The sequence below is a fragment of the Pseudoliparis swirei genome, chromosome 15 (genome assembly GCF_029220125.1).
Source record: "Pseudoliparis swirei isolate HS2019 ecotype Mariana Trench chromosome 15, NWPU_hadal_v1, whole genome shotgun sequence".
In the NCBI taxonomy this organism is placed as follows: domain Eukaryota; kingdom Metazoa; phylum Chordata; class Actinopteri; order Perciformes; family Liparidae; genus Pseudoliparis; species Pseudoliparis swirei.
This window is the reverse complement of record NC_079402.1, coordinates 15,586,202-15,612,017: the sequence shown is the minus strand read 5'-3', so window position 1 is coordinate 15,612,017 and position 25,816 is coordinate 15,586,202. Positions and strand designations below refer to the sequence as shown.

Below are 25,816 nucleotides of genomic sequence, written 5' to 3'. Positions count from 1 at the left end.
AAATATCGTCATCGGACGCTGCGTAGGGGATCAGAACCATCCAGGGTGGAGTTATGTGTGCGTTGTTGGACTCTGTATGCGAGTGCTCCTGTCGTATCTTTGCATTCCTAACTACACCAATTCAATTCAATTCAGTTTATTTGTATAGCCCATTTTCACAAATTAGAAATTTGTCTCCCTGTCCCAAAACCTCACACCAGATCAGGAAAAACTCCCAAACAACCCTTCACGGGGGAAAAAAAGGGAAGAAACCTTCAGGAGAGCAACAGAGGAGGATCCCTCTCCAAGATGGACAGGTGTAATAGATGCCATGTGTACAGAATGAATTATTATACACAAATTATAACACAGTAACAACACAATCAAACACAGTAACAACACAATCAATGAGTCTACCACGTCTACCAATGAGTCTACCATGGCAACCCAGAAGGGGAAATCTGGGCACTAAATCTGACACCCACCTCTCCCTTTGACACACACACACACACACAATTAATTCCTGGTGCCTGGCTCTCAGAGGCATACAGTTACACAAGCGGGGGAACCTTTGAATTTTCAGGTTTTAAAAGAGACGACCTGTGGAGGAGGAAGTGAGTCCTGAGGGAGCTGGCGTACATTCTGCGCCTCGTGCTTTTTGTAGTGTTTCCGACAAGCAGTAAACAGGCTGACTGCAAACAGAAGTTCTTTCCGTCTTTCATCTTTTATTTCAAACACCTGTTGAAAACGGTCAAATTTCACTTCAACTTTGAGTTGAGCTTTTCCTTCTTTCTTTTTTTCCAACTGAGGAGAATCTCGGAGAAGCATTGAGTTTCAAATGGGACGCCGGATGTCTCCAGTGACGGACTAAAGAGTATATTCAAACAAAGACCTTTTGGTGTTGTGACAGGATCTCTTTTATGGGCCCTCCTGTGGTAAGAGGAAGTGACATACAGGAACAGACAGAAACCTGAGCAGCACTATGGTTTGTCAATTAGCGGAAACATAAACTCTCAACTTCTTCTGCGATGGAGATCTCCAGAATAAAGCTCATGTAAAATGCCAAGAACAACAACAAGAGGCATCTGAGTAAATCCACATAAGCATGATAGTTTAAATACGACACATACTGTGTAACGGCCATGTCCCACAATCCAACTGTTCCATCTCTGTTGCATGATGTACTGATGTATATGACAATGACTGACTCTGAAGGAGGCATTGTGTTGTATCTGACCTGAGTTATGCCTTAAATCACTATAACAAAATCAGCTTTTTGCTAGTTTACATTCAATGTATTCATTCTGAGGAATGTTGTCTGAATGCTGGCCAAGCTGTGGACTTGTGGAGCTTGAATTCATCTTTCTCTACAAAATTGGACCACATTTTTTTGACATTTCATGACAAACATTTTTTGTAGCCTTACCATGACTTTTGTAAGACATTTTTTACCACATACTGTACTCTGACTAATCCATGCCATGATTCTTTTAATATTTATTTTGTGACATACTATCAAATATCATTGTGACTTTATAAACATATTAATGACTTATTATGCTGTGACGTTTTTGTTTAGCAACCGACTATACTTTGACATAAAAACATACCATACTACAGCTTTATATTTGACTATGTTTGACAATTTTTTTTATGACATTCTATGATTTAATTACTTTGACATTTTAATAACTTTCTTATGTCATACTTCAATATTACTTTTTCCACTTTACGACTTACTATACTGACTTGTAAAGACTTTTTTTAAATTACTTTTTAACAACATGATTTTCAACAAGGTATTCTAAAACGTTTTAATTACTTTTTTACATTTAGGATGGTAATTATGTCATTCAAATTTCATATGAATTGATTATTAAATGTCACAGACATTTTTTATTCACAAGTAGCATGATATTTTTAATAGAGTATTGCATGTCAGAATGACATGTCACAAAAAAGTAGAGCAGAGCATAAAAGGTGTAATAAAAGGTTATTGTGTATTATATATAATATCAGTAGTATACAATATCATTGAAAAATCAAAAATTAATACGCCATAAAAATGTCATAGTATAATATGTAAACGCCATAAACTATAACAGAGTATGTCATAAAGAAACATAGTATAGTATTTCATCAAATAAAATGTAAAAATAAAGTGTGTGTTAATAACCTGGCTGTAGTGACTGAACCAAAACAATGTCATGGAAATCAGGAATGATGGTTCCAGGTTATCTACAAGAAACATGCCACAGAACAGCAGAGCTCCAAAGCTTATATGACATAGAAAAGTTATATGAATGTAAAAAAAAGACATGTTATTTATAAATATCAAGTTCAAGTTAAACTATATTTTGTCAAAACACTGTCATAGAAAGTCATTAAATAGAGTATAGTATGTCAAATAACACAATAATAAAGTCATAGTATATGTAGAGTAAAAACAATTTAATAATAATAACAATTAATGATACAAGGTTTCAATGCAATATATCATAAATAATATTCATAGTATAGTGTGTCAAAAAAATTACATGAGAAATTGTGTCAAAAAAGTCATAAAATAAGTATACTATGACGTTTTTGATGATTATGCTGACATACAATATGTTGACTTTCTTTTATGACATATAATACTATTGCTTTTTATGACCTTTTCATCACATACCATACGATGGCTTCTTTGACATTTAAGTGACAAACAATGATATCTAACATTAAACATGCTATTATTGTATTGCTCTGCTCTCCACTTGGTGATCACACTGGTGATCATGGTGCAGAGGTTCATGGGCATCATGAGGCAACACACCTCACACAGAGTCGTCATAGCGTCGCTCATATTCCAGCATCCTCGTGTCATATCTGGCCTTTGGCAGTTAAAAATGGGCTATTCTCCAACAGCATTGTCATGTTGCAGTGGAAAGAGTCAAGACACTATTTCAGCCTCTCGGACACAAATTCATAGCCGCCAATAAACTGCAGATTCATCAGTGGTCGTGGCGTGGCAGAGCCTCTCATGGCCAGATTAAAATGAAGTGACTTCAACTCTCTTCATAATTCAAGAAAGTGCTATAAATGATCAACTCAAAATGTTTTATGGCACAAGCTGCACACAGACTGACGTCAGCCTCATGCCAGCAACAGGGAGAACTGCACCAACGTGTGTGGCATATGCACGACATGCAGACGAACGGCATCTTTAATTCATCAGTAGAATTGTATAGGTAATATGGCAAGTGGGTTAATGGATATAACATGTACATCGGGGAGTAATCTAGCCAAGAAATATGTATATTTTCTCACACTGTTCACTTTTTTATCTCCAAATCTCCCTTGTGTTTTTCCTCACGATGCAATTTTCTACCGGAGAAATTATGTTGGGAGGGGGGGGGAAGGTCTCCTCAAATTTGCATGTTCCCACAACATCTGGGCAGTAAAATCTCAGCTTGCAATGGAAGATTTATCTCAGCGTGTCTCTGGAAACAGTTTTAAATGCAACTCTTAACTGCGAGCATGCAGAGTGACACCTCGAATGGTTAACACGGATATTTTTCGACAGATAACAATCAATATTCAAAAACCGGATTTACCACTTCCTGCATGCATGTAGTAATGTGCTGACATTATGATTTGCAGGCCAAGTAAAAATAGCATTGGTGTATGGATTGTTCCATATTTTTATGCAAAGCACACGCTATTTGAAATATCCCATTAGGGGAATTGTTTCATGATCTGAACTGCCAAAATAGATACAATGCAACCGACGCCTAATCCTCTTGAGCGGATTGTGACTTTAAATTCAACTGGTGGTCTTGTAAAATACATCACTTTTCTTGGATCCAGTCTCTGCTGTTCCACTTATGCTGATTGTCTCTCTGCTATAAATCCTTGCTTGAGGTTCAGGAAGATTGGCGGGTTCTGTGTCCAATCGATTCATGGACATGGATGTTGCTTTCACAGGAAGTAGACTAGCACGGTGGGAACCTTGGAGTAAAGGGAAGTTGATTTTGGGGTTAACAGATGTTTTTTCGGCCATTATTCATCTCTTCAGGGCCTCGCCTGTGTTGCTTCTTTCTATAACGCCGAAGAAATTCAAAAGGAAATGAAAAAGAGCACAAAAAAGATCAGATTCTGGTATGTTTAAATGAGTCAAAAAGCCAAACGGTAATTGTTTCAGTGTTAATTCTCAATAAGACATAGGAGGAGATGCTCAGTTCAAAGGTTAATCTCTGTGGATAACCGCCTTCATCCAACACAGCGGCTGTGTTTGTCACTCTGTGAGCTCTGCTTCTCCTTTTGCTGCCCGTAATGGAAACCAGCAGGGGCCCAGCCTGGATCAGTAACAGCTACAGTGTTGTTCTATCACGCTGTCACCCCGGCCATGATGAACTGAAGCAGGAGCAGTCCAGGGGGTGGCAGGAGAGAAGGGGCAGCAATACCCAGGGAGCCATGTATACATCCAGCTTCCACATCAAAGGGCCTCTGATCAAGATGGAGCGCTTGCAGAATAAAACCTACACAGCCCAGTGGGGTGTGTGTGTGCGTGCGCGCGTGTGTGTGTGTCCTGTATGGTATATCTTTACACTTTATAGTGTAATTTCCTGCGAATCAAATGACAGCTGGGTTGTAAATAATATAATAAAATAAAAATCCTTCTGACAGCTCATAGAACAGCGCTGTTATGAGCGTCCGTGCGCGTGGCCACTGACCAGGACTGCATGTTTGGTGTGGGGCTCCTCCCACCTCCTTGTGCTCCCTCCACGCTGCTGCAGAGGACTCCTGCTCCGCCTCAGCTCTCCACCTCTGCACAGTGCAGCCGCAGCAGCAGCAGCAGAGAGAGAGCGAGAGAGAGAGAGAGAGACACCAGCCTGCAGCAGCACACGGTCTCCTGGGGCATTAACCTGTCGCGTGTGGGATACCTGAAGACAGCCGGATATCGGCTTCCGCGTCAATTAGGAGAGCGCGGGAGCAGCTGTGTGGCCGGCTCTTCTTGTGTCCGCTGCTGAGGGGGGCAGAGCACTTGTGTTGCCGGGGGAAGAGAAAGTCCAAGCAGGTAAGCAGCCGGTCAATAGGCACGAGATAACCTTGGCACGGTTATACTATGTATTTTCCTTTGATACACCTATGTCGTTGGTACGCGATGTAGCTTGAGCCAAGTTGTTGACATTGACTATTTATGTATCGTATTATGGCGAGTAATTAATTTTTTTAAACAGCCATTTTTTTCCGCTACATCCCTCACAGCACGAGGGAGAACATACGTGTGTTTTTTTGTGCTACAATAAACTGCCGTGAACTGGATTTAGCTACACGAGAGACAAGTGTTCGTCGGAATTTTAAATGTATCAAATCCATTTAAAAAAAGGGAATGTCAGACCGAGGCACGTGCGGTCTGTTGTGTATGACGAACGTGTGTAAGCACTAAACATGCGAGAGAAACATACACACCTCGAGGTGGAAGTTGTGAGATATTTTTGCCCAAAGTTCACAAGTTTTGGCGGAAATCGCTTTCGAGTATGGAGAACACAGGTTGTGCCCCCCCCCCCTAAATGAATGGGCTAGTCTGAGTGAGGCAGGCATGACAATGAAATGACACTCGTGAAAGCATTTGTTTAAAGTGGGTGAGACCCTGACGTGACCTGCTTATCGGACCGTAATATGGACTATAGTCTGTCTAATTATTCTGATGATGAGTAACTGTTATTCTCATCTCATTCATTGAACCCCATAGGCTTCTTCTTTTTTAGGGGGGGGGGGCAATGCAGAGCGGGTCAATAAAAAGATGCCAATAGGAGAACGCAGCGAATTATGTTTGATACAGTAACAATAGAATAATAAACATCAAAGGACCTGACGTTAGACTTCATTAAGGCTGTCCCATTACGCGCTCGTGCGTGTGCGCGCGCACTGCTGCTGGTGTGTCTAGGGGGGTCAAATGTGTCTGCAGCTGGTGCCTGCCCGCTTGCAGCTGCAGAAGGATCCAGATAAAGTCCAGTTTTACCAGCTGTTGAGTGGCGATAAGCCCCCTAACCTTTACCTTAATTGCTCCTCTTGATCACCCTGTCTCTGGGCTATTTAAACTGCTGCCACCCAGTCTCACATTGCACCCTGACTGCATTCCTCAGGGCACCACAGCCTGTTGGCTCTTAGCAAATGCCTGGTTTTGTGGTTTCATGGGAAACTGACACACTTTGAATATAAGATCAAAGTCCCTGGAGCTAGGGCAGTAATTTAATGTGTTTTTGAGACATCTAGTGGTCATGTGACTGTGTGATCTACAGGGGTCATGGGTGCATGTGGCTTGTGTTTTCAAGGCTATTCGTGTCTGTATTAAGTAGAGATGCACCGATCAGGTTTTTGGTGCCGATCACCGATCACTGAAATCAGTATCTGCTGATTACGATCACTGAAATCAGTATCTGCCGATCACCGATAATACCGATCACCGATCAGTGTCGATTGAAGCATTCTATTTATTGTGTAGCATTATTGCCTAGGACTATGAGGAAATACATATATAAAGCAACTCAAATATTAAAGAAATTACCGATTTCTTTAAACATTTAGGACTTTTACATTGAAAAATGTCCTAATTGATTGATTGCCAGTGTAGGGGATTTCAGATATGTATGGGACACATCTGCATCATTCATTTCCTGGAACTCTTGGGGTAATCTATTTACAGGACTTTTTTTAACATACAAAAGTCTGACTTATTTTTATAAACTCTTCCTTGGTACAGTAAAAATGTTTTAATGTTAGCATAATTTAAGCTAAATCTAAGAAACGATCTATAAAGATACAAAATCAGTTCATTGTTTACTTTTATATGTTCGTGTATGATTTGTCGACATCTTATTTTGAAAAACGGATGTTGTTTCACGTGGTTCTTTCCGCTAACTTTGCAAAACCGGATGTTGTCACGTAAATCCTTCCGCTAACTTTATCAAAACCCTCGCGCGTTTACCGTGAGCATCAGTCTATAGGGTCTCAGACATGCGAGTGTCGGCTGAGTCGACCCAGTGATTCAACTCGGGGGACGGGGACGCCGCTCGGTGGTGAGGATCCCCTCGTGGACCTCTCACTCTGCGGCCCTCGCCGGGCGCATCGTCTGCGATGCGCCCGGCGATTGAAACGTCTGATAGTTCTCGCAGATGTTACGTCATCTGATCGGCCGTTTTGAGAACGCCGATCAAAACCGATCATGGGAATATCGGCCGATATGGATCGGCGCCGATCAGATTGGTGCATCCCTAATATTAAGTGACCCCAAAACCTATAAATTCCACACCAGAACCAGAATATTCTTTCCTCGCACTTCACATTTTTGTAGCATACTCTTGAGAGACTTTGTTTTTTACCGAAGGCAGGCCTCGCATTTTTCGCTTCTAGCGGTTCTGCCCTGTGTGTGTGTTTACAAGGGGAAGGGAGAAATATTGGACCTTGAGCTTGAGAAGGTGTGTGGAATGTAGACAGCAGGGTCTATCTCTGTTCAAACAAGCAGGGATGAACGTGAAAAGAACAACCTGAGCTGAGGTGCAGTTTGAGGTGACATGTAAATGAAATTCCACTCTGTTGTGTTTATTTGATTGCCCACAGGGGAAATAGAACAACATGGATAAAATTGTCCCCGTCAGTGTTGTCTTCACTTTCTAAAAGCAACCGCAGGGCCCTGTCCGTCTCTTCGTTGGCATTGCCTGACCGAAACCCCCGAGACGTGTTCCCGATTGGCAGTCGGGCTTTTCTCTCCGGCAGCAGGACTTTTAGCCTCATGATCAGTCATCGCTTCATATGACGCACGCACAATGCCATAAGATGTCAGGCAAGGCTCTGTTTCCTGTGTTGTCGCAGGAACGGTTAAACAAACATTGAGCTCGTGGGTTTCCTGCCCAAACTGAGTCACACGCAACAAAGACAAATGGAAACATGCATTATCTTTACCAACAGGAAATCTCTTCGTTTGACTCTTCGCATTCATAGACGGCGGGGTTGTACAGCTCAAGCCATGAATTACCAGGAATCTTCAGAAGTCTAAGCGTTTCCTATTCACGTGTTGAAATCCAGAATAACTGGGTGTCTTAAAAAATGCCCCAAATAACAGTAACATGCCCTTTTCATTGTTTTAGAGGAGTACGTGTTCATCCTCTTGCTTCCTCTATATATTTCCTCCGGATAATGAGTCTTAATGGTCGGCTAAATGTTGTCGCGTATCATCGCAGCACCTTGTTGAGAGGCAATTAAAGCTGTGTAAAGAACATGAAGAGAGGCACCCAGATGCAAGGCAACACATGATCCTTTGAACTGGCGTTGATCTGCTCACTGTCAACCCTGTTGAACAGGACACGCAGGGGAGAGAGAGAGAGAGGAGGTGTTGGTGTGGGGGGGTCAGTTTGTTTGTGCCAGAAGGAGAACACACATGTTGAGTGGGAGGTGAGTGTGTGTGTGTGTGTGTGTGTGTGTGTGTGTGTGTGTGTGTGTGTGTGTGTCTGGAAGGGGGATGGGAGGTTGTCGTGGGTGTGAGATTCACTCTGGTGAGACTTCAGACATTCCTGACATTCCGACCTTCGGGATGCTTGAGGCTCCTCCGTCGTCTTCTGCAGAGGATCCTGAAGGGCTTTTATGTCGCTGGGCTCCCACCGGCCGTCCCTTTGGTTGGACAGAAACCACATACCCTCTAATTTAGGAGACCATGGGAACAAGCAGCGCAGCACACACCAGGTCTTCTTAAATTACATCGGCCGATGGCACTTAAATCCTAACGGGGGTTTCTTGAGCCCTGAGTCACTTGTCAGCCTCAACTTCCTCATGACTGTATTTAACATTTCAAGAACAGGTTTATGATTCCAACTTACTTTATCTCTTTTGTATGATCCAGAAAATTCTCAAGTTAAAAAGTGAAAAACTAAATATTTGAGATTTACTGATCAAACCTTTCTCGTCCGATTCTAATACCTCAACTAAGAGTGTCGTGTGCCGATCCGTTACCCACAGCTTTTGTATTTTTTCATTACAAGTTTTAATTTTGGGGTGAAAAACACTGAATCTAATCTTGCATTAGCAAATATGCTATTTATTTATTAGATCGGTCATGTCACAAGTCTAGTGTGGTGGGATAATGTGAATTTTTAAACCGTTCTTATGTCATACAGGCTGTTTTACTGGCTGACAAAGACATGCAGGATTCTGATTCTGACACAATCTCTGGGCAAAACAGTGATAAACATTCATGACTTCCTTCTTTTAACAATGCACGTCATTCTTCTCTCTCTCTCCTCTTCTTCTGATGTTGCAACCTCCTGTGGTCCAGCTATGATGGTTCATCCGGCTTCTGCCACATCACTCAACAGCAACTTCTGACCAAACCTGATTCAGCAAACCAAAGATGTCAGCGTGCGGCGACTTTGCAGAACACGTGTGGAAACCTGGCTCTTGCAAGAACTGCTTCCACCCACGCAGTGCACACCACAAGACTGCCGGCGGCCTGGGCGGCAGTGTGCCAGCCGCTTGTTTGAAGAGCATCCTGGGAGGCGATGAAGAATCTGGAGTCATAGCGCCTTCACCCTACAGCAAGCCGACCATCGCAGTCAGACCCACGATGATGAGCCTCGACACCAACGAGTCAATGAGCGACCTCACCATGAACATAGAGCAGGTGATTCTCTGCAATGTCTCTTTGCTGTAACAGACCTTTTGAGTTTATTACTGCCCAGAATGATGTCCCTGTTCATTAACGTGTGCTCATGTTTGTGTGTGACAGGAGAACGCCAAGAGCCCAGTTGAGCGTATGGGCTTGAAGAAACTCTTGGACCTGTCGTCTCTTTACATCGACAGTAACGGCTGCAACAAGACCCACAGAGAGGCCGCCCTTCAAAGCCCTGAAACCAAGATGGACTACAGCAACTGCTTCTCTCTGGCTTCATTATCCCCCAACATCCTGCCGAAAGACTCCATGATCATCAGCAATATCTTTGTCACCCAGGAGGAGGGTAGAGGTTCTCAGAGTATAAAGAAGAGCGCCAATGGAGACATCTGTAGGGAGCAGAATACAACAAGCTCCAGAACTAAGAGCACTTATAATGGAATTGGTGTGACTGCCAGGGCAAATTGTCACGAGTCCCACCTGGCCTCCGTGGAGATACCTTTTTCTGTGGATATTGTCACTTCCAGTCCGACTGCAGTTCATAGCAATGGCATCAGCAGCGGGAATACCGCTGCTGTTCCAACTAAGACACCCAGCACTTCTACTACTTTCCTCACCACAGCCTTGAGTGTGGACGCCGTTAGCCACAACCCTCCCCCATCCCTCCACTCTCCGCCCGTCCTGTCTGAACAGACCAGTCTATCGGACTCCTCCTGTTCTTACCGAAGTAGTACAGATTCACTTCCTGGGGCCGAGTGGTCTGGAGGAAGACGAGTTAAGTCGGGGAGCCCCCAAAGCCCAACGGCCATGGGTAGCTTCCAGTCAGCTCCCAGCTCTCCGAATGAACAAGACTCGGAACCCATTTATGCACAGAGCACCAAGAAAAAGCGCAGGCCAGAAGGAAATGGGGTGCAATCCCATCTTGTGTCCCCAACCCGGACTAAGAACTCATCCAAGGGCTCTGAGCTGTCAGCTGAGAGTCAACGGGCCACCATCACAGTGATGGCCGCTCACACGGAGCAGAACAGGACGATCTTCCTCAGCAGTCCAGATTCAGCCATCGGCACCCAATGCCACTTCAGCCCCACAGCACGTAAAGACCCCAGCAGCCCGGCTTTCCGGTGGCCCAGCCCCAGCCATAGCCACAGCGCACCCTCGTTGGTCCCAGAAGCCAGCCTTACCCCAACTCTCCACCCCAAGCCTCAGTCCAGCCCGCCCATTCCCCCGAAAAGGACCTCCCGTTCCCCGAGACTGGGCGCCTCCAGCCTCTCACCGTCCATCTGTTCTCCCGTCCCTCTTCCAGATCTCCCGAGACTGGGCGCCTCCAGCCTCTCGCCGTCCGTCTCTTCTCCCGTCCCTCTACCTGAACTCCCCGTGCTCTTCCTCGTCTCGGCTAGAGAGGGCCACTTCAAGGTCCACGCAGAGAGCCACAGCGCAGCGGTGTCTGAACGCTGGCACAAGCCCCACCACCACAATGCTGGCTGGAACTGTCGCATAGAGGAAGAAGAGGAGGAGGACGAGAGAGAGCCCAAAGAGGGACAGAAGAAGAAGTTGACCGCCCACCCAGGGACAACCTCTCGGGTGGCATGCTTGGTCAATGGTGCTGCTGTCTGGAAGAAGGCCAGGGACTCGAAGGCCCACAGCAGCCCCCCTCCAATGACAGAGCCAGGCACGGCCCCCCCAGCTGCCCCCAACAATGGTCCCTGTCAGGGCGAGACCGAGAGCACCGGTGCAGAGGAGGAGGGCAAGCATAACGGGAGCATGCCGTCCAAGCAACCGTTTCATGGCGGCTCATCAGAGCTGCTGACGGCAGGAAAGGGAGCCGCCAACAATGAGCCCCATCCTCCACCACCTCCACCCAAGAAGCTGCACAGGTAAGAATAACAGAACCTTTCGTCTGGCTTTTATACATTGAATTATTAACCCTTTTGAAAGCGGTTCAGCCACGACGCTGTATCTGGGTCGGACGATGTTCCCATCCGAGAACAAATGTCTGATTAATTTAAATGTCAGAAGGTCTGACAACATGACAATTAGAAGTTAGCGGAGGTGTGAGTCCTTCACATTGTTGACTCGCTTTGACCATTACATGCAAATCACCACGGTATTTTACTGTACAATATGAAGCAATGAAAAGTACTGTAAGCGCTTCTTGGTAATTACGTACATGGGAATTTCTGACGACTCTTTGATGAGTATTTAATCTGGATCAAGGATTTAGATGACGAATCCTTTATTAATCTCACCATCGTCATCAGTCAAGTTTATTTTTCCAGATTCAGCAGCAATCTTTTATGCCGTTTATTTTCTTAACTTTCAAAAGAGCAGCTGAAAAAATTCCGCAGTGCCAAACCTTTGTTCGCATGTCATTTCCTACGAATGAACTATTTAAAATTTCTTCTAAAATTCTTAATGCTAAGTAATAGCCAAGCACAGTAAATACACCGGCAATCTCAAGAAAGGGTTGATCTTAAATATAGTTTATCAGACGTCAGCTATGTAAAAGAAAAAGTCTAATAGAGGTTTAATTACACACTAGTACACTAAACACTTGCTGTAAGATGAATGCTATGCATTTCTCAAACCTGAAGGGCCCATTATAGCACATATTTGCGTGCCTGTCTTACTTTAAACTTGCATGATAACTAATGGCACTGTAATTTAACCGTGGCACTAAATTCTATAATTGAGCACTTTCAACATGCACTTAGTCTAAATGCATAACCCCACATGTCTCTGATGGGAATGCATATGTATATTGTGTTAGTGCTGCTGATGAAACGTAAGCTACTGTCCACTGTATCTGTGACTGTGCATCTGCGTCTCTCTGCAGCCGTCTGTGTGACTCTCCCTGTGCCTTCCCCTTTCATAGCTTCATTATTCGGCCTTGAATCAGCCTCCATTCTTGCGGCTTCTGATCATTCAAACTGCTCCGGCACATTCCTCAATGCATGCCTTGTTCTATTCAGACTAGTAATGTGACTTTTTCAATTCTAATTCACACACAACACGGGTCTGTTCAATAGTCCCCTGCTCGGTCACGTTGCTGTCCATTTGTTTCTTGCTGCAGCTCAATAACTGTAAAAAACAACAAAAACAGGCCTTGATATATTATACGGGGACAAGGCCGTCATTTGCAGGCGTTCAGATGCGTCTTTAGGCCCCAAAATAATATCGCATGTTTGCATGTGTACTTTAAATTCTTGATGTTCACATCCTGGTTATTTGTAATGCTTAGTAACAATATTTATTTACATCACTTCCAGGAAGTGCAGAATCCTACATTTATTCCAGCGCTGCACCATCGTGACCTCCTCTACTCGGGGCTCCGAGCCGACACCGTCATTTATTAGCAGTAACATGTGCACATGTGCTCTCGTCTGCTTGGGGCTAAGAATACACGCTGTCTGAGTCAGCTCCACCAAAGCAGAAGCAGAGGAGGGGCCTTGTGTTGTTTCACTTATTAGAGCATCAAATGATCTCCTCGAAATAAAACCAGCTTCGTCTGGGACGACATGATGAGGTGTAACACGCGACTGTGACTTCCTCAGAACAAACCGATGTTCTGCCATCTTGAGCGACTGGAGGCAGCAAAAGCCGAGTGGGAGTGTTCTACTGTCAAGAACACAGATTGACGATCCCATTTCAAGGGCCCTTATGTTTGTGGTAATTCTAGTAAGGACCTCTATCTCTTGTTATGGCATCGCAGACATTCTGCACTGATAAAAATACACCTTGTTGTGACTCATGTGGGAACACGGCCAGCGACAGTTGTGACTTTCCAAGTTTATCGGCGGGTTTAGTGTATTTAAATCAACAAGTGTGTTATTATAAGAAGTTGTTATTGGGACTTGAGAGAATCTTGTGTGTGGCCCGAATGGAAAAAGGACTGGAACCCCGTGAAGCAGCATTTTCATGTGCTGAATCATTTAAAAGCCACAGATGGTTGGAAAAATCTGCCTCCCAGAGCCTTTGATCACAGTGGGAAGCACCAAATGTCCAGTCTCGTATTCCTGGTGACTGGTCAACCTGCATACATCGGGGCGGGTCAGCCTCAGAGGTGCTTGTGCACGCACCTTGTTGTGCACGTGTGTCTGTACTCTTTCACGGAGAAGTCTTGTCCACGCCACTGATCATGGAAGGTAGCCAAAGGGAGGGCCATCGGTGAACAGATTGTTGCCCCTGGCAACTCCCAAACTGTCCCTGTCTGGAAGTCGATTGCCATCAATAGAAATAGTTTATAGATCGGCCGTGTGGATGCAAGTCCACTGGGTTTGACTTGGGTCTGAATTGCCTTTCGCTCTCTTCACTGGGGTTCCAAGACGGCGGCCCCTCCCCCACTGAGCCGATCCCTTCCGCAGAACCGATAGCATCTCGTTGCCGCCGAGGTCAATGAGTGGATGCTATATATGATATTTGGGTGCTTAAATTGTGCACATCTAATGGGCGCCGAGGCTTTTCGAGCTGAGAGGGACTTTAAATACACGTCTGACTCGTGGGGCGCGAGGGTTGTGTTACTCCACATGCTGCGGCTTCAGAGAGCCACCGTCTGACCCGGGGGCTTCTTGGTGCCGGCCAGCCCGACGAGGACCGTTGCCTGTCCAGCATGAGGTAGGCACCCGATGGCATCTTCTTCCTCACGCGTGTCCTCAGCAGGTGTTGACGACGCATCTTTCATCAGACCTGTGAAGAGAAGAGAGGTTACGGTTTTGGTCGCAGTAAAATTGACTGAGTTTGGATGCGTCTCACGAAAAACCACAGAGGCTTATTTTCACACCTATTGACACAATTCCGAGGTGGCTTTGAGTAGTCGATGGCATGTGGTCAACTTTTCGTTCAGTTGAGATCCGCCCCGCCTCTTTCACACCTTGACTTTTGCTCTCCTTCTCATCTCTTCAAATACTGTTCACTGAGTCCGTGACGTTACGACGGCAACAGCTGCAAGATGAAGACGGTTGAGATGAAAATGATCCAGAAGTGTGTAAATGAAAGTGGCTCGTCCTGAATAAGGGAACGAGATGCATTGCAGGGAAGAAGATAACAAGGCAAGCCTGGAGCAGTTTGCAAAAGATCAACGGGTTGATGTGACCCGTTCATGAGTCTGTGTTTCAAAGACGTGGTTCATACGGCTGTAAAGCCACGGTCACTGTCCCACGTCATTGGACAGGAGCGCTGCATGTCACTGCTGCAGTCTGAACAGAACAACACGCAGCAATGCACTAAACGACACCTTGTGTCGGTGTGTAGGAAACAAAAGGAACACCGAAGAATGTTCTCCAGGACGCCAGCGCCACGAACACGGACCGATCTGTTCCTCTGCGTCTCGTCAGAATCTCAACATGCTCGGCTTCTTAAAGGTCGTGGAGGTCGCATGTCTGTAAGGGGATTGGCTTACAGGTGTTAATGGTGTCCACCACAGTCCTGTTCTTGCTTGAATTCTACCTGATCCACCTCAACAAAACCCTGGATTATTTTTGAATCAACATTAGAGTGTTGGCTGTTTTATGGGTTACAGGTTTTTTTTATTTCCTCACTCTTGATGCTGTACAAATATCTTAGATTTTGATTTTCACTCAAATATTATTGTCTCTACATTAAATCGACCTGGAGAGAGAATGTGTGGCTGTAACGACATACAACACGTTGTCATCATTGTACATATTAACAACAGATAGAAACCCTGAATAAGAGTCGAGAAGTGAAACCAGCCGCGTGAACCTGATCCACAACAACACTCATTGTTTAGCGTCGCACTGCTAACTGTGGCTGGTTAGCTGTAATCCCAATCTAATCCCCTTTTAAAGAACTCCACACAGTTTTATTAATATTACACACACACACACACACACACACTCGCATACACACACATGTCAGGGTACCATTTGTGTCATCAGATCCAGTGTGTTGGTAACCCAGATTTAGCGTGTAAACAATGAAGCTCCAGTGCATGTTGTTGTTCACTGGGAAGATCACGGCAGCTCACGTCTGCTTTGTTTTTGCAAAGGAAGTGATGACATCCATCCTGAGGAAATAAGCAATTAAGATCTTTATTAATAGACCTTTTTAAAAAACTAGGCCGTCCCAGTGGAATAGGAACATCCTGATGGATGGTGCTTTTTTTCTAATGTTGTGACTGCAGAATTTAGTCAAATCCTTTTTCATTTTGATGCCGCCTCCATCCGGTTACAGACGACTGATTTTAGAGCTGAGATGATTAGTCAATTAGTCCGTCAACAGAAAATGAATTGCAAATATTATGCTAATCAATTCATTAATTCCTTGTCTGACATTTCAATAAAGAGAATATATTTGGGTTTTAAACATTTGGGTTCTTCGAAGACTTCATCTTATGCCGGCTGAAAGGCATTCTCCCTCTTTTCTGACCAAGCAAGAAAATGATCCTCATATTATCTAAAGAAAATAACTGTCTAACTGCCCGTCTATTCTTCCACGCAGTCCTAATCCGATCCAAGGCCTCCTTGGCGTGCCCTTGCTCAGAGGGCTCATTCATCCGCGCCCGTCCTCCCACAGGACACGAGCAGAGGCATTCTTTCACCAAGGAAAATCTCTTGTTTTGGATACAAATCCCAGCGACCTGGAAGGAGACGTGCACAGGCGCACACATGAACATAGTTCCAGCGGCCGTGACCATTTCCCTCCGCCTCAGCGTTTCCACCGCCTCTCATCACCGTTCTTTTGTCTGAAAAATGACAGCAGAATCTTCAGCTGCCCACAGAGAAGACCCAACTCAGGCTCTCCTCCCTGTGCCCCGCTCTCCTCGGCTGTTTGTTCTGCTAATTTATGGGGGGGGGGGTCCAACAGATAAATGGATAGAGGAGTAATTTGTGCGATGGAAGGGGGGAAAGAGAAATGAAGGGATGGGATGAGACCCGGCCTCCCTGAGCCATGAGTGTGTATAATGAGACGAGCGAATGGCTGTCACTCGGCCTAATTGGTCACCTTGATTAGGAATTCTGCTCATGCCCGGATGTCTTTGGTATTGTAAGTGGCCATCATGCTCGTCGGGCAAACGGAGCGAGAAGAAAGCAAAGCTCCTTCTCAAGCACGGGAAAAGAAATCACGCCCGGTCGTGCGTCTTTTCAAAGTAGGAGTAACACAATCTTTCTTCCAAACGAGAAGTTGAATTCACACGCGTAAAAAGGCACTCCGCTTAGAGGTGTCGCTGCTGCAGCTTTTTTCATGTCGTTGTGGTCCACTGTGCACGTCTCTCTAGTCCGTAGTGGAGCACTGTCCTGTTGAGACTCCGCCCACTGTTGAGACTCCGCCCACTCCTCCTCCCCACCGCCATCTGCCTGATGGATCGTGGAGGTCTTCATCGTGGAATATGCCTACTATGAACTATTCATACACTGTCATATTCATTGAATGTATTTAAACTCTAAATCTGTCCTTCTGTACACATGACATCTATTGTTCTGTCCATCCTGGAGAGGGATCCTCCTCTGTTGCTCTCCTGAAGGTTTCTTCCCTTTTTTCCCCCCCTGAAGGGTTATTTGGGAGGTTTTCCTGGTCCGATGTGAGGTTTTGGGGCAGGGATGTCTATGTGTACAGATTGTGAAGCACTCCGAGACAAATTTGTAATTTGTGAAATTGGGCTATACAAATAAACTGAATTGAATTGAATTGAACTTTTTTTTCCATTCATGCAGGAATGCTCTCCAAGACCTGGAAACAGACTTTGATGAGTTTTCCCAGTTTAAAGCGACCGATTCTGGAGAATCTGGGGAAATTTAGGGAAATCGTTGTTCACTTTTGAGACTGACGTAGTTGACTACTGACCTGATACTGTATTCGATGCAGTTTTCTGTGTTCGAGAAAGGGAACCATTATGGGAAACAAGCAAACTACTGAGTCTGTCAGACTAACATTGTTTTTAGTAAGGCTTGTTTGTTGCAGTTAGAAATAAACACAAAACCAAGAAGTGTGTCTCTTAAATCAGGAAGTGCATCTACTCCGGGTGGTACGTGTTCGTCATTTCAAAAGAGGCAGTGTGCTCCTTTACGTGTGCACATGAGTGATGCATAATGTAGATAAGAAAACATCAAGGGGAAGTAGAGTGGTTCCACATTTCTGAACACGCACTAAAAGAAAATGTCACATTTCAGCGGAAAAAGGCAACGATGCCAGACACGCGAGCATGCAGTCAAACACGATGTGTTTGTAGAATGTGTTATCTTGTTTGTCCCATCCAATCATTTCAATAGTTTCTTCTGTTTTCTCCGTCAGAGTCAGTAGTAAGATGAGCGGCAGCAACATGGAGCTGGATCGCTGCAGCCAGCGAGGGTCAGCGGGGAGCCCCACTTCCTCTCTGCGGGGCTTGGGCTCCAGCCTCTCCACCGCTTCCACTGACAACCTGACTGGGGACACTGGTAAGACTCTCACACACACACACACACACAATTTCAGTTATTTCAAAAGGTCCCTTTGCTCCAATAGAAACACGCGTGTGGAGTCCAAGGACCCTCCGCGTGAGAGTGATCCGGTATCTGATAAAACAAACCACCGGCGCTTCTTCCACAGCTTTGACAGACAAGTGCTCCGGCCCGTCGGCCTGCATGTCGGCTGCTCGCCCTTCAGATGCCGATTCATGATCTTCGACTCTGAAAATGCGCTTTCTCGCCGTGTAACTTTGCAACAACAATGAAAAGAGGAGAAGGGGCGTGGCCCGGTCTGTCAGCTTATCTCTTCTCTTCCTCTTTTGTGGAGGACACTTCTACCCTTTGTTTTGACACTGGGGGATTGTTTTTATGGCGTGAGTTCAATATTTTTACAATCATCAAACCTAAGAAGTGACTCAGAATCAAGTGCCCTTGCTTTTTGAAATTATTTGTCATCCGTCACATATCCTCTGTGGCACAGGCATTTGTAATTACTGTAACTTCCTGGGCAACGTTGTTTGAGGAGATAATTATGGACTCTGATAACGAGGGAAAAAGGGCTTGGCTGCATCCTACGGAGTATTCTTTCTTTACAGTCTTTCCCCTCTGTGAAAGCAGTTATTGAAGACTGCACCGCACAATTATCTCAGGACCTGTCTCCTCTCGTGGAAGGTGGAATTCTTACTTTAAGTCTTTAATTGACAAATGGATCATAATTGGATGGAAGATGTTTTGAGTGTCGGCTTGAACCCTGGATTGTGGAGATTTCCAGCTGTTTTGAGGCGACGAGGTACGTGTCTGTGCTCGGGCGAAGCAGGAGGCAGCGTCGTGTCGTAACTCCGTCGCTCAGGAGTACGAGCGTCTGAGAGGACTGAGAGGCTCCAGGAATGTTCCCTCACAAGCTCACTCAGAAGTAGAGGACATATTGTGTCGTTAGTCGGTGTGTGTTTGTGTGTGCCTAGTATTCATATCAACATATGTTAGTTAATTCCATTTAGACAATGGTTTAGGAATGACACTCGTTTGTCTTTTTAGACGTAAAGATCGACGTCGTTCTCTCATCTGTTAAATATGAAGCTACAGCTGGTTAGCTTAGCTTAGCATAAAGACTAAGAAGCGGGGGAAACGAGGAAACGGTTCGCCTGGCTCTGTCCAAAGGCAGCAACGTCTGCCTCGCGGCACCTCGACGGTGACTAGTCAACACCAACATTTGTTTGAATGAAACTGGACAAACGGCGTGGTCTTGTTGCGAGGCGAGCTGTTTCTGTTGATTGGTTGCAGCTCATATGTGGCCAACAACTCTGAGTAAGAAACTAGGAAGGACATCTCTCAAGATGTTGAACTATTCCTTTCACAATTGATGTATCCTCGAGTTTAACAAGTACAAAACACAAACTTCACATGTCAGTGTATTTGCATTCTTTGTCCACGTTTCCTTTAAGCAAGCAGAGCATTGTCCTTACTTACTTTCCCTTGAAGCAGACCTGCTGATGTAACGCATGTTTCTCTTCTCAGGTTATCGGGATGCCACGCGGCACTCTTGTTCCTCTCCATTCTCCAGTAGTCCAGTGGCCTCCGCTCCGGGGTCTCCGCACCAGCCCTCCTTCAGCAGCTTCAGCAACCAGCCGCCTCCACTCCCGGAGAAGAAGATGGTCAACCGCACCGTGTCGGCCCCCGACAGCGGGAGGCCCTTTGTCCCAGCCTACCCGCGCCTCCCGTTCACGGGCTCGGAGAGCAACGTGTGTCGGCCCGCCGATGTCGGCTGCCGCTCCAGCTTACCGTCCAGCCCCGTGGAGCCCCGCCCCGTGTTCTCCTCCAGCGAGTCTCTGGAGCGCTGCCACGCCCCGCTCGGCCGAGCCTCGAGGACCCGGACGCTGGACGAGCCGCCGAAGCCCCCGGGGCGTCTGGGCGTCCACTGCCGGAGCAGCGTCGCCTGCTCCTCCTCCCCCCAGCTCAGCGTGCCCTTCTCGTCCTCCGAGCCCAACGGGGGCTCCAGCCTGCAGCTCCAGACGCTCCTGAGTAACATCGACAGTCGGGAGGGGGTGTACTCCAAACTGGGGGGCCTGTACGCCGAGTCTCTGCGGCGCTTGGCTCTCAAATGTGAGGATCACTTCACTCGCTCCCAGAGGAACCCGCTGAGGTTTGAGGAGAGCAACTGGTCTCTGTTCAGGCTCACCTCCAACAAGCCCAGCTGCATCTCGGGCGATGCCGTGTTCTACTCTGCCGCCTGCGCCTCAGACCCCAGCAACGCCTACGCTGTGAAGGTGAATACTCGGCCTCATCACGTATTTTATATCGGGCACTTGTGAAATATGTGTTTGGTATAACCATGTTCACTTCTAGAACACCGTCAAGTTATAATCTTTCATATTCTGGCGCTGATTCATTTGGCATAACCTTTGGTTACTCGGGGTAACGGCAAAAGCAGTGTCACACTACAAGTCCCAGAATCCTTAGGGGGCAAATGCTCTTTGAGCTGCGCCTGAAGGCAACAAAAGAGGAACTTTTGCAACAATTTACAGCGGCTCCAAATTTACTTATTTAGTTTAAAGTAAGATATTGGGCAAAAGCGAGTCGTATTCTACACAACAGCGGGGAAGAGGAAAATAATACTAATAATCACCTTGTTGATCATCTTTCTATAAAAAAGACAACATATCTTTACTTGAGCAAAATCTTAAGGAATTTAACTTAAATGCTTTAGTAATAGAATGATGTCAATATGTTCGTATCACCAGTTAACAGTTAGAGTTTAAATGTTTAACACTTTTTTTTACTGGGAATAAGTGGTCTTATGGAGTTTCTGATCATTAATCCATTAACTTTGAACACTGAGGAGAGAAGATGATAAGTATAGGATTGTAAATAAGAGGAGGCTCTGATGTGGCTGTCGGTTGCTGGGAAGGGTTCAGGATCAGAGATCAACTCTCAGCCCACTGAAGATCATCTTTCCTGTTTAAAGAATCATTTATAAATTGACCTTTTCAAGCAGAGATTTGACCGTTTGAGGGGATTGAAGTCGGGCGCTGGTCTTGTTGTTTGTTCTTGGACAGCAGATCCTTCAGGGCATGCAGTGTGAACCACCGGAGAGAAGGGTGTGGATCCACACTCTTTAACCTTTGTCCCCAAGTCATTAGTGGTGCACAACGCAGCAGCTGCTGGGACAGTTTGTGTTGTGCCACGGCACGGCTGCCCACACTGTGTCTAGGACCAATGAATCGTTACATTCCAGGAAGGATTTACAGGAAAGGCCTGTTGTCAAGGCCAACGCACACCGTGTAGAGCGACCCAACGCACACCGTGTAGAGCGACCCAACGCACACCGTGTCGAGCGACCCAACGCACACCGTGTCGAGCGACCCAACGCACACCGTGTAGAGCGACCCAACGCACACCGTGTAGAGCGACCCAACGCACACCACGTAGAGCGACCCAACACACACAGTGTAGAGCGACCCCACACACAGTGTAGAGCGACCCCACACACAGTGTAGAGCGACCCCACACACACAGTGTAGAGCGACCCCACACACACAGTGTAGAGAGACCCAACACACACCACGTAGAGCGACCCCACACACACAGTGTGGAGTGACCCCACACACACAGTGTAGAGCGACCCGACACACACCGCGTAGTGCGACCCAACACACACCGCGTAGAGCGACCCAACACACACCGCGTAGAGCGACCCGACACACACAGTGTAGAGCGACCCGACACACACCGCGTAGAGCGACCCAACACACACAGTGTAGAGCGACCCGACACACACCGTGTAGAGCGACCCAACACACACAGTGTAGAGCGACCCCACACACACCACGTAGAGCGACCCAACACACACAGTGTAGAGCGACCCCACACACAGTGTAGAGCGACCCCACACACACAGTGTAGAGCGACCCGACACACACCGCGTAGAGCGACACAACACACACAGTGTAGAGCGACCCGACACACACCGCGTAGAGCGACCCAACACACACAGTGTAGAGCGACCTGACACACACCGTGTAGAGCGACCCAACACACAGTGTAGAGCGACCCCACACACACAGTGTAGAGCGACCCCACACACACAGTGTAGAGCGACCCCACACACACAGTGTAGAGCGACCCCACACACACAGTGTAGAGAGACCTGACACACACCGCGTAGAGCGACCCGACACACACCACGTAGAGCGACCCCACACACACAGTGTAGAGCGACCCAACACACACCACGTAGAGCGACCCGACACACACCACGTAGAGCGACCCGACACACACAGTGTAGAGCGACCCAACGCACACAGTGTAGAGCGACCCCACGCACACAGTGTAGAGCGACCCAACGCACACAGTGTAGAGCGACCCAACGCACACCGTGTAGAGCGACCCCACACACAGTGTAGAGCGACCCCACACACAGTGTAGAGCGACCCGACACACACCGTGTAGAGAGACCTGACACACACAGTGTAGAGCGACCCGACACACACCGTGTAGAGAGACCTGACGCACACAGTGTAGAGCGACCCAACGCACACCGTGTTTGAGGAACTCCATTCATTGTTAGTCGATGTGCTGCTGACTGGAAATCCATGAAAGCGTTTTTTTGTCCAGTTAATCATTAAGAAGAGCTTATATTTATAAATGTGACCCAACACACGATGAGACGTGTAACATTTGTAGCTCTGTTTCAGAATTCAGGTTTCAGGGTGTGACTCCTCCCCCGGCCTGAGGGCTGTGCTCGTTTACGTTTAGTTTCTCTCAGCTGTGCCCCTCGGACACGGGGCTCTCTCCAATGAGACCGGGCACCGACTGGCCGTTGACCTTGGAGCCTGACGCACAAGAACTCCTCTCTTATGTCTCTTGGCTTCACTCCCTTCCCGTCTCTGTGTGAGGAATTCTCTCCCCCCCCTCCCCTCCTTCCGGGTCTCCTCCTTCGCTTCATCCTTTCCTCCCACTCATCGTTGTGTTCCTCCCTCTCCAGATCTGCAAGAGTCGGGCGGCGGAGGCCACGCAGGGCCACCTGTACGGCCTGTCGGTCCAGCAGAGCATGCCGCCGCACTTCAACCTCCAGCAGGACTGCGGACACTTCCTGGCCTGCGTCCCCCAGAGCATGTTGCCGTCTGACGAAGTCGCTCCGCCCAGCGCCCCGGCGTCGTCGCCGCCGCCTCCGCCCCCTGCGTCTGCGCCGGTTCAGCAGGCGGAGCGCGAGCGCGTGGTGGTCATCACCTCCGAGATCCCGCGGCAGACGGCCGCCGACTTCGTCCGGGAGTGGGCGGCGTTCCATAAAAGTCATCCGGAGGTGTACGAGCGCCGCGTGTGTTTCCTCCTGCTGCAGCTCTGCCACGGCCTGGAGCACTTGAAGGAGCACGGGGTCACGCATCGCGACCTCTGCCTGGAAAACCTGCTGCTGGTGCCTCACCTCCGCAGCCGGCCCTCCAAGTTCCCCCAGCAGTCGCACGCGGACGGCGGCGGCGGGGACGGCCAGCGCCACCTCCCCCGGCTCCTCATCAGCAACTTTGCGAAGGCCAAGCGGCGCTCCCCCGAGGACGCCGCCTCGACCAGCGCGGACCCTCGCGTCAAACGGGACCACGCCCGGCTGGCGCCCGAGATCCTCTCGGCGGCGCAGTATCGTAAGTTCGACGAGTTCCAGACGGGCATCCTGATCTACGAGCTCCTCCACCAGGCCAACCCCTTCGAGGCGAGCCCGGCCCTGACGGAGCAGGACTACCGCTGCGAGGAGCTGCCGCCCATCCCCCCCCTCTCCCTCTACTCCGCCGGCCTCCAGAGGCTGGCGCAGCTGCTGCTGCAGCCCGACCCCATCAAGCGCATCCACATCCAGGAGGCCAAGCGCGTCCTGCAGAGCCTGCTGTGGGGCCCCCGGAGGGACCTGATGGAGCAGCAGCGGGAGCGCCAGCGGGTCGGCTCCGTGGACGGAGCGCGGCACGAGGGCCTCCTGAACTGGCTGGACGTGAAGCGGGCCCTGCTGATGATGAAGTTCGCCGAGCGTTCGCTGGAAGCCGAGAGGAACGCCGAGCTGGAGGACTGGCTGTGCTGCCAGTACTTCTCCTCGGCTCACCCGCTGTCGCTCTGCCGCACCGCCGAGCTGCTCTACGCGCCGCCGTGACGGAGCGAGCGGGGCGGAGCTGCTGCGCGAACGAGCGGACGGGAGAGAGAGCGACGGTTTCAGGTAACGTCCGGACGGGAGGGGCTGTGAACCTCCGCCCACCCGGACCGTCCACTCTCTCCCACACGGCGTCCTGCAGACACACGGCCTGTGAAGAGCAGCCGTGTCCAGATGTTCTGGTGACAAACGAATGAGACGCTCTGTGCCCGTGACGCACACGTCCGTAAAAGAAGGAGGAATATGAACCGTCTTCATACTCCCGTAATACACTGACCAAAGTTTCATGTCTGACACACTTGTGTGTATTTATTAAAAATCTATTCTGATATTTCACCCACTGAGAACCGGCTCATGCTTCATCGGTTCTGTTGGCTTTGGAAGTCATACGGCGTCGTCTCTACGTTAACCTGCAGCTAACTTCTCATTTTAATAGAAACATGAGGTCCCTCGCAGACTGACACTTTTGCACCTTTATGTCATGTTTATTCATGAGCTCATCGGGCTGGACGGTGTTCTTTGTAAACGACACAAATTCCAATTTCCTTGAACCTATCCACAGGTATTACGTAATACGGTCTGGCTCCTCTATATCACATGGATGATAAGACGACGTGAGAGACGCTTCTACTGAACGGATGCCCAGTTTTTCCTTATGCTTATTTTTGAGTATCTATTTAAATGTGTTTACATTTGCCTTTTGTTCTTCGTATTTGTTTCAGTGACCCAGAAGCCAAATGTAAATATTGCCGATCGTTCGTCCCTCGTGAAACTGGCCTTTCACCGGATGTTCTAGAAACACCTTTGTACAGTAGTTTGTATGATATTGGAAGAAGAATGGTCTTAAAAAGCCCTGAATATGAGCAGGAGCTGAACAATATTTATGATACAATCTGCTCTCCTGTAGTCGTCACTGGAATTTCTCTGTTTATTTTCATATGTGGATGATGGAGTTGTTTGTGTTGCGCAGCAGCCTGTTGCTCTGCTTCCCGGAAGCTTCAAGTTTGAGAATTTTATCTCTAATTTAGGAATTCTTAAAGTCCAGAATTCAACCGCCGTCACCAGGTTTCAGTCCAGGACCGACGAATGTTTCTAATGTTGCAGAGAGGAAAACAAACCTGGTCAGATCTCCCCACTGTACATTATTGTTTTTGTTTTGTGTGCCTCACCTATCAATAAACTGTGCATATATTTTCTCAGTGTTATCTGGCGTTTGGCTCTTTCTTTGGAGGGATCACCTTTATAGATTGATGTCGTTGTTATGGTCACATGACCAGCTGACTCTGCTGTCAAACTAATGAAATGAAGCAAAAGAAAAAAGTTCTGTATTTTATTTGCTGGCATAACTAAAGATTCAACGACATACAATATAACATTCTTCAAGTTTCTTATCAGACGATGTTTTACGGTTTAGAATCTGCTTTTGCTGCCGGCGGCGCCACGTTTACTGGAATTGCAGACTGAACAGAAGCAACAGAGGAGACGCACGGGGCAACCAACAGGTGGGACGTGGAGTTGCATCTCAATTGGAGTGTGGGGCCTCGGGGCCTCGGGGCCACACCAGACCCCAGACCTCCAATCCCGCTCTGCTCCACGCCACTCTTTCCAAACCCCGGGCTGCTGCCTCGTCATAGGTGGAGCGATGTTGCTATGGAGCTTTGACCAATGGAA

The 25,816-nt window shown here is 47.5% G+C and overlaps 1 protein-coding gene across 1 annotated transcript; it reads left to right on the top strand.

Annotated features, from left to right (window-relative positions):
- The first annotated feature begins 4,848 nt into the window (after positions 1-4,848).
- On the top strand, positions 4,849-25,350 carry LOC130205489 (inactive tyrosine-protein kinase PRAG1). The gene is made up of 6 exons (XM_056432906.1): positions 4,849-5,038; positions 9,293-9,637; positions 9,743-11,499; positions 17,873-18,015; positions 19,540-20,288; positions 23,006-25,350. Exons 2-6 carry the CDS (start codon positions 9,368-9,370, stop codon positions 24,146-24,148), a joined length of 4,062 nt encoding a protein of 1,353 aa, XP_056288881.1. The 5' UTR covers positions 4,849-5,038; positions 9,293-9,367; the 3' UTR covers positions 24,149-25,350.
- Positions 25,351-25,816: the final 466 nt, after the last annotated feature.